We start from the raw sequence: 13,647 nt of genomic DNA on the forward strand, positions 1-13,647 counted from the left end.
AACTTGCAAATTATTAAATCCATCGAATATTTTTATCCTGTAGGGTAAAATAATGTGTAGGCTATTCTTACAAGAAAACTTGTTCAAACGTGGGGCAGTTTTGAGATTAAAAGTCAATTTTGGTGAGGAATAACTTCTCATAGTGAGGTTAGGCTAAATTTGAACGCAGCTTCAAACCTTTGACCAAGCTTAACGTTCAGCAGAATGTAAACAGAATCCAGTAAATGTTGACCTAAGTAGCGCTGTTGGTGTCTCTAAGGCAGCATTGCTTATAGCTTTAATATGAATATATAGTGAGTCTAACTCATGAAAGAGTAGCACAATGGAGTCGTCTACCCGATTGATGGTGAAAATTGATTAAATGACCCTCAAAAATGATTACAGTGTACTACTTACAAACATTTGCTCAGGATGTATAAGGGCTGAGCTACACTGGAAAAATGTTGAGAATATTTGCTGGTAAATCCATGGTCATTGAGTTGATGGCTAATGCCGGCGTTGTGTTATAACAGCTTGACATTTGCACCCCCCCACTTTGACTAGCTGACTTGACACTGACTTTGACTAGCTGTCAGTGAATGTTTTACAATGAAATTTGACACATTTTACAAGAAAATAGTTCAACTTGGAAGAAAAAACAGGTTGATCTGAAATAATACATCGTAATGGCAAGTAAAAATGTTTTTTACAAATAAAATTATCAAAAATGAGTACTAAACGGGTACACGATGTGTATACAAGCAAAAATATATAAATTGATTTGTATAATGTCCAAGACACAAGACTACGCTTGTCTTTCCCGCCTTCAATCTGACATGTAGAGCATTCATTTCAAGGCCGGCGTCAGGACTAGCATTTTGCAATGCATATTATGTTTACTGTAGAGAGCTTTAGTGTGAACACTTCAAACACAGCAATTACTTATTATATATACGAGTATGATTTCAACTGATCCAGCAGATACACAGCAAACACAGAGTCAATGCATCACTGTAGCATGACACCAGATAGTTGACTGCATGATAAGCTCACAAGATACGTTAGGCTGCCAAATGACTTCAACACACTTGCAGTTAATGCTGGTTCATCGTTATGTGTATCACATACAATGTATACTGTGTGTATAACATATACTGTGTGTATAACATATACTGTGTGTATCACATATACTGTGTGTATAACATATACCGTGTGTATAACATATACCGTGTGTATAACATATACCGTGTGTATCACATATACTGTGTGTTTCACATATACTGTGTGTATCGCATATACTGTGTGTATAACATACTGTGTGTATCACATATACCGTGTGTATCACATATACCGTGTGTATCACATATACCGTGTGTATCACATATACCGTGTGTATCACATATACCGTGTGTATCATCACATATACCGTGTGTATCACATATACGTATCACATATATCGTGTGTATCACATATACCGTGTGTATCATCACATATACCGTGTGTATCACATATACCGTGTGTATCACATATACCGTGTGTATCGCATATACCGTGTGTATCGCATATACCGTGTGTATCACATATACCGTGTGTATCACATATACTGTGTGTATAACATACACCGTGTGTATAACATATACCGTGTGTGTCACATATATCGTGTGTATCACATATTTTCTTACAAATTAAAGACTTTTTAGCAACTACTTGATAAGTGAATAATACAGAACTTCAGCTTTTTAGCAACTACTTGATAAGTGAATAATACAGAACTTCAGAAACATGCAATTTAGGACTTGCTATTGTACTTCTTGTCTTCTCACTGTATCAACATTTTTACGATTGAATGTTCGCCTATTTCTACGATTGAATATTCTGATTGACACTCAATATTTTGCTTTCATTTACGATTGACACGGAGGCAGAGACATCTCCAGAGAATATGTTAACAATACAGAGCGCGAGTCAATAACTTGCCAGGCTGAGACAAGCTTGTACGCGCTGGATACGGAAACTAGCGCTTAGCAACACTGAGAACGGATATAATGTAACAAAGTTTGTGTACATAAAGTTGAGGGCATACTTATTGGCACTGGTGCCTAGGTAAACAGCGTTGCAGAGCACAGATCAACATCTATTTGCGGAGCGACAGCCGAACCCCTTGCGCAATCAATTACATTTAACTTAAAGTTAATGAGTTTATTTAGTTTATTTGTGAGAAGAGAAGAAGAGATGGCAATACCAGTGGCAGGACACATGGAGAGGTCTTATCACCCTCCAACAGTAAAGAGATAACAGTTAAACTCTGAGCCAGCTGATCGAGCGCGTTCTAGAGTTAGAGTTCTTTCCCGACAAATGAATCATTTAACTTTATTCAACTTTCTAGAATTCAATTCAAAGAAAAGATTTAGAATGTATGCGCCGAAAGCAGTTTTCAAGTTTTAATAAATGATAAAGTTATGATAAATGACTACATTTCTATAGCAAAAGATGCCATGTTAACCCTATACCAGCGCGTTAAATATGCCTGTTAACTCATTACAGCAACCAGAAGCCAATTATAATCAAATTAAACTAATGTGACAAATTATGATTAGAACAAGTGCATGTACGTTTAACTTATAGTAAACTTAATGAAGTTGTATAATAGAAATACAAAATAGTTTTTACAGCAAATCCAAGACATTTTATCACAATTGTAGTCTATTTGCAAATTATGACGAGGCACAGTAAGATCACGTACAACTAGGCTATTTCTGTAATATAATGACAACTGAACTATGTTTATTCATTCCAGTAAAAGGTAATGTGTGATATGTCTACTTCTGGCATTGAGACATAATTCATTATAAAACAACTGAAATAAAAACTGAATGACAGTTTTAAAGTTATTGTGTTATGGTGTTAAACTGTTATGGTGTTAAACTGTTATGGCGTTAAACTGTTAGAGTGTTAAACTGTTATGGTGTTAAACTGTTATGGTGTTAAACTGTTATGGCTCAGTTTAACACCATAACACTTCTTTTTAGCATAAATTATTGGTGAGCTAAAATAAATGAGAAAGGTGTAATTGTAAAAGATCAATTCATGACCTATCGGTAAAATGGCACACCTAGTTCATACGGATTCCTAGAGATTACCATAAGTGCAGTGAGTGTCTTGTTTACACGTATGACTATATTGGAATATCAGCGAGTACAAATGTGCTTTCACACAGTGTGCCCTGTTACTGCCTTAGGTTTCATCAAACTTACTCTAAAAAATTTATCAAATAACGCAAAGCTTTGCTATTTATGGACAAATAGCATACAACCTCTACCGATTATATCGAAAATATTATTATCAGCTTTTTTAACAACGCTCCACCTAATATCCATTCTCACAACAGAGAAACGTATTTTAAATGCTATATGTCAAACCATCTGTTTGATTGACTAATTATTGCCTTTTTATGATTCTTGTATGACAGAATTCAAAACACATATCTGTTGGAAGTGGTACATAGAGCAGCCAGAAAAAGCAGGCCAATCAAAGGCGCAGGTTGTGAATGTGCCAGCAGTTGTAAACAATGGTAGCCATTTGAGCTCAATGAACAATAAATTCAAAATGTTTTAGAAGTTTGAGACAGTCTACCAGTACCACTAGTGAGTCAGTCTACTAGTAGGTCTGTCTACCAGAGTACTTAACAAACCTGGTTAGATGTTTACTCTCATCATGAACTGGCATCTCTGATGACTTGAAATCATTTAGTTCTTTTCGAATGGCAGCCTAAAACCAAGCAAGTTGACTAATAAGAGAATCCAAATTGCTCAATTTAATGACAGAATCTCAGTTACTTGAGAAGTAGGATAACATATGTGAAGACAACTCCAATTTTTGTGCCGCTTTCACTTCAGAGCTGAATAATTAAAATTTAGGCGTGACATTAGGGGTGTTGGCTTGTTTGCCTTGAGAGAATTTAATGGCAACCATGCAAAAAGTCAAAGACATATGACAAATATCATTAACTAAAAAGATGGCGGAGTTAATTTTCAAGAGTCATGGAAACACTTGGGTAAAGAGTATATTCCATAGATATAGTAAACCCTAGATATGCGAATAATCAAAATAAGTAAGGCCTATAAATAGCATGACGCACCGTCATGGTGATGTGTAAAGTGAATCAGCTGATCTATGAATTCCTATTGACTTAACACTACAAACTACACAATTATTCCTTAATTTGTGCATCTGAGACTGCATATTTTATTGAGAATAAATAAAACTGACTTTGGATGAGCAAGGCAAGAATCTTACACGCATGGTAATGGATAATACCAATGATTTAGAAGCTTCTATATCGTTAATAATACAAAGAGTGACCAAATAGAAATTAAACTTTTAACAAACTAATGAATCAAATGAGATTTAGAAGCAGTTAAGCTGGACCACTGTATTAAACAGCCATTAGGCATGACTGAAAATAACAAGATGAGATAGTTTTTGTCTAAGGTAGGTTGAACTAGATTCCTGCTTTGAAGCGGCATAGTGTATTCTGATTTTGGCGATTTACTATAGTTTTGAGTAAATTGGTGGCATGCACTGTGCATGTGAAACATTGATTGAGGTTAAGTAATAAGACATATGTTATTGTCTGTGATGTTACAAGTTTAAAAACTCTCTGTGTGATACCATAGCTCTCCATGTGTGAACACAAGCCCTTTTTTGCAGCAATACATATTCGCCCTATCAATGGGGTCACCAATCCTCCTCTGTTTTTAATTTAGATTAGGGTTATGTCATCACTACTTCTGCTTCCCACTACTTCTACATCGGTAAAGAACTTGATACAGTCATCACATTTGAGTTAGAAACAATTCATCACCGAACTCCTCATCTTCACCTTGCTCAGCTTTTGTCTATACTTTCTTCTTTCTAGCCAAAGAATGTAGCAGGAGTTGGCCAGTTTTTTCAGCCCTGCTCACATCCAGATCAATACAGTTAGCATTGGGACTTGGTGTGATATCTGCTTTTATGAACAGTACTCGAAGTGCAGATCTAAAGCACTGCACATCCGGGTTATTGTTATAGCCACCGTAGATCGTATCTTGGAAAACAGAGTCTCAATGTGATCCTGGTTGATCTTAAAGGTTATGAAGTAGTTGATGTAATAGTTGCTGAAAAGATATTGAGCAATGCCATGTACAGATTTGGCTGCTGACTCAAAACTAATAATGAAGGTTTTCCTATTATTGTCCACTAGCAGCTTTCCGCTTGGTGTCTTTAACTGGCATAGATAGCTTACGATATTGTTGAGAACTTCTTGTTTTGAGTTGAAGTTCTGTCTTGTTATGAGTAATTCAGGATATACCTGGGGTGTTGTAGTCTACTCTGATGACATTTCACTAAGAATTTGGTCTTATTGTTAGGTTTATGACTTAAAAACTTTTGCTCCATCGTAATGATAGCTATTCACCAATCTATGATTTACTATATCTATGGTATATTCAACGCGTATAACTATTCTTTAAATCCTTTAAACTGTAAAGTCAGATAAAGCAAAAAGATCCTTATTTGAAGGTCAGTAAGGTTATCTTATTTATACCTTATCTTTAGGAGTGAGTCGGGTCCAGGGTTTGTCTGCTCTTCGGTCATAATCTTCAGCCTCAGTCACCTCTACATACTCACTAAACTGTAGGATGTTGCGTCTCTTTAGCTCCTCTATAGTCGGCCTGTAGCTGAGCTGCGAGAGAGTAAAAGGGGCAGTTGAAGCACAGAAAAGTGCCAGGAGCATATTTCATGCCACTAATAAACACCACACAAAATATGTATATACCTTTCTGTTCAGCTTCTTTTTTATATCTTCTATGTCAGCCTTCCTTTTTGTATCATCTTGATCTATAAACAAAGACGTTATCTGTACATGCCAAAGGAGGAGAGACAAGAATTTGAACCTTCTTTATAAAATTAACTTCTTACTATTTAGATTTACGTAAAAACCAATACTAGATTTGCCTTCTTTGGTCTGCCCATCATGTGATGTGCTATTTAAAGGCATTTTAATTGCTGTTTAAAAGCATTTTAGTTGCTGACCGTATAATACTTCATATATGAGTATATAGCAAATAATTAATCTATTTTTATATTTGCAGAGCAGCTAAAATGAGAACTTTTAAATGTACAGCTGAACCTTAACCTACAACAACCTTCACGCATGAACTTTTTGATATACAGAGTCAAATTTAAGGTAACATAACATTTATTTTGATATATAAATTTATTCCCTACATACGATGTCTGAAGTTGTTCAAAACAATTTAAATCAGAACAGACACAAATACGCGCAGTTCTCCTTCACATAGTTCGCTTTGACAGGGTTCTACTAATACTAAACAGCGTTACATATTACCTTTTGAGTTTCAAGGTCATACATCTCAAGAAGACTGGTTTGAATAATAGTAGCGGTAAGAGAATAAGAAGGCCTTTTTTAGACTTGAAGCAACAAATTATTAAAAACATGAGCAAGTAACTCCGAATTAAATGTTTAAAAATCTCCAAAACCACCTATTAGTTATCTCGACGAATTGAAAATGACTGAACTAGACATTACCGAGATTTTGTTAGAATCACAATACGAAATTACAGAAACAGCATGAGCAAACATCTTTGGATTGTTTTTTTAATCATCAAAGATATCGACTAGTTAATATGAAGAAAGTAAAAGGGATGCGAATAAAAGAAAGTCTGAAACGAACTGAAGTTAAAAGTTTTGTGATAATACTTAAGGTTTAGTCTGGATTAGCTCTGTGTCTCTGTCTCTCAATGACTCTATGGCCACCCCTTACCTACTCACACTAGAGAAGTCTTACTAATTCCTAAGGGGATTGAGAATACCTCATGTCATCCATCTTTAACATAGCCTGTCAACTAATTTCTTATGAATAATATAGCTTTTTACATAGTGTTATATTACGCATTTGTTTTAATGCTACGCGTAACTGCCTCAAGTAATTACCATTGAGGTATCCAGCAGTGGAACAAATGAAATGAAATACAATATATTCTCATGAGCAATTCTAATGTAGAGAGCCAACAGCAGAGTGCATTAACTTTGTTTGTCAAAGGTTGCAATATTTAAAGTTTGATAACAAAAACAAAGATTCAAACAGTTATAGTAAATGATATAATATTGCTTTTATTGATAGACAGCGGCATACAACAGAATTAAATTTCTAGCAATGTATCTCCAAAGAATTCTGTAAAAAAAATTAGGTATATATGTTTTAGCGATAGAACACCAGGCTGCTTTAATCAGTGTTTGTCAAAAGTGTTGGACAAGAGAAAATGACAGAGTAATAATATGTTGTTCAGAGCATGTCTTAGTTAGTCGAGTAGATAGCCATGCTACTATATCAACAAGACTGGGTTAGTCAGTGACCTGCCCTACTGCTTACGTACGAGTGTGCCAAATGAAGAGTTTCACAGAAAACTAGCCTTGATTAAGGTAAGGTTGGTGCCTAGTAACTACTCTCACTCAATGCGTAGAATTAGCAAGACTTGCTTTAATGAAGATCATGCACTATCGATCAACCACAGCCATATCACTAGTTGACTAGTACAATACTAAGGGAATTATTATAAATCTCTTGACCTTGCCATTGCTGTATTCTATTAATCTTTTGCTGGCTCTTATTATCACAAAAATTCTGTAAAAATGTGACATTAATTATAAACCTTGCACGGCTATCATAGTCAAGATTGATATGAAGTTAAATTCCTACTGTTCTGATCTTTGTTTCTGATACATAGATTAGGACAGATGTTCTTTACACGATATTGAATAACTTGTAGGTTGTCAAGGCACTATGAACTCATTAAAATTATGTCAACCCTCAGATCTCTGACAGCTGTCACAAGATGTAAGAGCTGCACTTTGTGACAGCTGTCACAGATCTCTGACAGTTGTCACAAGGTGTAAAAGCTGCACCTTCCAAATTTTAAGCTACAAGTTATTTCACCGTTTAACTTCGCGGCGTCAGTACTTCATACAGCAAAAAATATTCATTAAACATAAATAAAAATAAACAAAAAAGTTAAAATACACAAATCTCTCTCATATTCCGTCCCAGTGAGATGTCTTCACAAGCGTTATTGTGATAACAGTCGCATCTCGCGGTTTCCTGTTGTTTTGTGAAGTGTAAAATACATACGTCGGTATAGGGATGATACTACTTCACAGATTTTCACCCCGCCCTCTGAGTTCTGGTCCCCATTAATCATGATAAACCAGGGCACACAATAACGGTATAACTATTACCAGCACCAGGAATGAGTATGCTGATAGGGAGTTGTCTTACCATGATGCAAAATATTTCGATTTTCGAGCTCCTCGGCAGTCGGCCTCATACTCAGTTTCCTGCCCAGTTTGACTACATTCTCATGTCTATGGGAAATAATTGTGTCTTCCGGAGTAGCGTGAAGTATATTACGGTCTTCCAGCTCCCTTTGATCAGGCCTGTTTTCCAGAAACCGGGCTAAGCTATCTTTCCTCGCAACCTTCGATGCCAAGCCTGCAGATGAACACTTACTATCCATTACTCATATACGTGCTATTAAAACTTGCTCAATGCCAAATACCGTATATAACGCTTATAACTAAAGATCTATTTGTAAGGACTCAGTGAGATGTATTAAAATGCAATAACTTTATAAATATCACTAAAATAAGGATAAAGGTTAAATGATCAACAATGTATTTTTGGTTTTCTTGTTAACTCACTGCAAATATTTTATCGATAAATCAAGACATAATGATTATGAGAAAATTACTAATAGCAAGCTTAGAGATTTGTCCACCGAGGACACTGAATGTCAAGTGATTAGTGAATACACAAGACACTGTGCATACCAAGAGTCATTGTACTCAAGTATTAGGCGCTACATACAGTAGGTACAGCATGGTAGCTCAGTTTTCTTGATGATCAGCAATTTTAGTAATGGGCTCACGACTATGTATAATTGACCTATGATGTCATGTGTTCAATGATTTGTCAAGGATCCTATACTAGTTTTTTATCAATTGTGTAAAGAAATATTTAACTGGTAGGGTTGTTATTTTCAAAAAGAACAATGTGCACTGGTTGCTAATAGTTTCAGCCCATAAGAAGCAACAATGTGCACTAGTTGCTGCAGTATCAGCCAATAAGAAGCAACAATGTGCACTGGTCACTAACAGTATTGGCTAATAATAATATTATATAATACCAGTATTATATAATACTGGTATTATATAATACCAGTATTATATATATATATTGCTAGTATGTATATATTTATTGCTAGCAAATCCTTGCTAGCAATAAAACAAACATCTCAAAACTGGATGAAGATGACCGACTAGAGAGGAGTGGAGACACGACTAGAGAGGAGTGGAGACACGACTAGAGAGGAGTGGAGACACGACTAGAGAGGAGTGGAGACACGACTAGAGAGGAGTGGAGACACGACTAGAGAGGAGTGGAGACACGACTAGAGAGGAGTGGAGACACGACTAGAGAGGAGTGGAGACACGACTAGAGAGGAGTGGAGACACGACTAGAGAGGAGTGGAGACACGACTAGAGAGGAGTGGAGACACGACTAGAGAGGAGTGGAGACACGACTAGAGAGGAGTGGAGACACGACTAGAGAGGAGTGGAGACACGACTAGAGAGGAGTGGAGACACGACTAGAGAGGAGTGGAGACACGACTAGAGAGGAGTGGAGACACGACTAGAGAGGAGTGGAGACACGACTAGAGAGGAGTGGAGACACGACTAGAGAGGAGTGGAGACACGACTAGAGAGGAGTGGAGACACGACTAGAGAGGAGTGGAGACACGACTAGAGAGGAGTGGAGACACGACTAGAGAGGAGTGGAGACACGACTAGAGAGGAGTGGAGACACGACTAGAGAGGAGTGGAGACACGACTAGAGAGGAGTGGAGACACGACTAGAGAGGAGTGGAGACACGACTAGAGAGGAGTGGAGACACGACTAGAGAGGAGTGGAGACACGACTAGAGAGGAGTGGAGACACGACTAGAGAGGAGTGGAGACACGACTAGAGAGGAGTGGAGACACGACTAGAGAGGAGTGGAGACACGACTAGAGAGGAGTGGAGACACGACTAGAGAGGAGTGGAGACACGACTAGAGAGGAGTGGAGACACGACTAGAGAGGAGTGGAGACACGGGATATGAATTAGTAAATGTGGAGGTAGAGCCGAGGAATAGATAACCATGTGCTCTTCTTACCATCAGGACTCTCTCCTTCACTGTAATCATCCCTATAATTAATCTCTTCATCCGATGAATCTTCACTCGAGTGATAGCTGCCGGTTTCTCCGTCATTGCGGCTGCAAGAGAATAGAACAAACGCCTATATCATACTTTGCAGCATCTCTTGATAAATGGACAGCTGCTGCTAACACTACTACTGTAACAGTCATACCTCGACATAAGAGCTGCGTTCTATTTACTCGCATCTCACGACACCATTTCCTATATGAATTATCTAAGTGTAAATTAATCCGTTAGCATACTAAGTAATAGAAACATTGAATTTAACTTCAATGAATTTAGCTTAAGTTTAAGTTACGATAAGTTTTCATATTTCACGAAACTTACTTTAATTTTGTGGTCTTTTTTCTAGTATGTTTCCAGCTAGCCGTATTTTGCCTCGCGTTCACGATTACTTTTTAGCCAACCTTTTAAAAAACTTTCACCTGATTCCAAAAAGATCGAGCAATGCGGTTCTCGAAAGTGGCTTCTCGCATACTTGGCCATATAGTGGCCATTGATGACTGGCCCAACTGCTCGTATCTCAAAGATTACTCGTATCTCAAGAAAGAAACTTGCCCGAAAGTCAGCCCGTATCACGAGTTCCTCGCATGTTGGGATACTTGTATGTAGAGGTATGACTGTACTACTACTACTATGTGCAATAGCTATTGATGAGCAACAAATCCATAGTTTTCATTCAACCTAATTATACACTTTGTAGTTAATGCAATAATGACATACTTTGATTGAGATCTAATAAATGCGTATCCTAACAGCGTGGCTACTACAACTTGGTAGAGATGTTAAAAAGTCACCAACCAAGAGGGAACATAAAGACAGGGGGATTCCGTAATGGTAGAAACTAAATACCTTTTAATACAATTATTATTGCTTTTGACACTATTAATACAATTACTATTACTTGTGACACTATTAATATAATTTTACAAAAGGAAACTGAATACATTTTCTTAACTAAGTTACCAGTTTGAGTAGCATTGACAAACTGTATAATGCCATCCGTAGTATTATGATATCAATGGCCCAGCGGAGTGAACGGAAATACGAATGTTTGATTAACTAATAACCAGCGCAGACCAGCCTAGAAAGGAAGAGATCGTAATTAGAGGCAGTTGCACAGCCAAAGCACTCGAAAACTATTAAACTATTTTTAACTACACGCCTCAACACTATCCCTTGCTGATAGTTCTCTCACACCTGGTACTACACTTGAAACTGTGCTTTTATCAATCTTGCCCTACGGCGCTCTATCATAAAGTTATAACACGAACCGCACCCAGTAGTATGGTGGGACAACTCCTACGGCGCTCTATCATAAGGTTATAACACAAACCGCACCCAGTAGTATGGTGGGACAACTAATAAAAAAACTTTGGATAATAGAAAAAAGCTACCAACGAAAACGGATTGCCTTCCAGTCATATCCCAGGTAAAGGAAAAAAAGATCGATAGCATACTGAGACAGTTAAAAATAAGAGTGATCATAAACATGTGTGAGATGGCATGCACTGAATAACTAGAGTAACGCTGTGACCAGATTCACACCTGCAGTGAAATTGATAGTTGCAGGTTAGAACACTGAGGATTATGAGCTGAAACACAATGGAGCAATATTGTATAATCTGCTTTGTAGATCAGGCTTTAATGCTGCAGCATATGTGATGGCAAATTCATAAGTATTCAATAGAGCTATTCAATAGAGCTTGATATAGTCAAATAATTTAAAATTGATCCGTTTTGAATGTTGCAGTAAGCACTCTAATAATAAGCCCTGTTTTATTTTAACAAGTACGACAGGTGAGAAACTCCATAGTACATATTTAAACTAATAAAATATCGCATTAAAAATACATTGTAGAAAAACTAATTTAAAAACTCAATTACGTATATGTAAGAAATAAAGTAATAACCAGTAAAGATGTTTATATTGCTATACCTTATGTTTCTATTGCTATACCTTAGAGAAAGGTTTAAGAAAGCTGAGGTAAAGTGGTAGTCAGCAATACAAATACACGGTGTCTCTTACGTTAACTTACACAATATATATAGTTTAAATTAATTAGTATATATACATTTGTGTATAAATATATATATTTTAATAATATTAAATTTTGTTTTCAAGCTCTACCAATCTTTTTACTTTTGCTTACAAAATTGTAATATGTTCAGAAACTTCATATACCGATACAAAGATTCGCTCAACTTTAAACCGTATGTTGAAACATCTGGTAGTACACCATCTTATGGACCTTTATAGAGGTCTTATTGAACTGTGTTAATGTGAAATATCTTACACCGTGTTATGGACCTTTATAGAGGTCTTATTGAACCGTGTTAATGTGAAATATGTTACACCGTGTTATGGACCTTTATAGAGGTCTTATTGAACTATGTTAATGTGAAATATCTTACACCATCTTATGGACCTTTATAGAGGTCTTATTGAACCGTGTTAATGTGAAATATCTTACACCATCTTATGGATCTTTATAGAGGTCTTATTGAACCGTGTTAATGTGAAATATGTTACACCGTGTTATAGACCTTTATAGAGGTCTTATTGAACCGTGTTAATGTGAAATATGTTACACCGTGTTATGGACCTTTATAGAGGTCTTATTGAACCGTGTTAATGTGAAATATGTTACACCGTGTTATGGACCTTTATAGAGGTCTTATTGAACTATGTTAATGTGAAATATCTTACACCATCTTATGGACCTTTATAGAGGTCTTATTGAACCGTGTTAATGTGAAATATCTTACACCATCTTATGGACCTTTATAGAGGTCTTATTGAACCGTGTTAATGTGAAATATCTTACACCGTGTTATAGACCTTTATAGAGGTCTTATTGAACCGTGTTAATGTGAAATATGTTACACCGTGTTATGGACCTTTATAGAGGTCTTATTAAACTATGTTAATGTGAAATATGTTACACTGTGTTATGGACCTTTATAGAGGTCTTATTGAACCATGTTGATGTGAAATATGTTACACTATGTTATGGACCTTTATAGAGGTCTTATTGAACCATGTTGATGTGAAATATGTTACACTGTGTTATGGACCTTTATAGAGGTCTTATTGAACCATGTTGATGTGAAATATGTTACACTGTGTTATGGACCTTTATAGAGGTCTTATTGAACCATGTTGATGTGAAATATGTTACATCATGTTATGGACCTTTATAGAGGTCTTATTGAACCATGTTGATGTGAAATATGTTACACTGTGTTATAGATCTTTATAGAGGTCTTATTGAACCGTGTTAATGTGAAATATGTTACACCGTGTTATGGACCTTTATAGAGGTCTTATTGAACCGTGTTGATGTGAAA

General features: G+C 36.4%; 1 protein-coding gene across 3 annotated transcripts in view; it reads right to left on the bottom strand.

Annotated features, from left to right (window-relative positions):
* Positions 1 to 13,647, bottom strand: part of LOC137392907 (phosphatase and actin regulator 2-like) — a 46,831-nt gene that overhangs the window by 6,636 nt on the left and 26,548 nt on the right. For all 3 annotated transcript variants that reach the window (XM_068079271.1, XM_068079270.1, XM_068079269.1), the window contains 5 exons: positions 10,252 to 10,352; positions 8,316 to 8,528; positions 5,795 to 5,856; positions 5,564 to 5,701; positions 3,671 to 3,747 (listed from right to left, as the gene is read on the bottom strand). In XM_068079271.1, coding sequence (XP_067935372.1) covers positions 3,671 to 3,747; positions 5,564 to 5,701; positions 5,795 to 5,856; positions 8,316 to 8,528; positions 10,252 to 10,352 — 591 coding nt within the window. The remainder of the gene's footprint in view (positions 1 to 3,670; positions 3,748 to 5,563; positions 5,702 to 5,794; positions 5,857 to 8,315; positions 8,529 to 10,251; positions 10,353 to 13,647) is intronic.

The sequence above is a fragment of the Watersipora subatra genome, chromosome 4, assembly GCF_963576615.1.
Source record: "Watersipora subatra chromosome 4, tzWatSuba1.1, whole genome shotgun sequence".
Lineage (NCBI taxonomy): Eukaryota > Metazoa > Bryozoa > Gymnolaemata > Cheilostomatida > Watersiporidae > Watersipora > Watersipora subatra.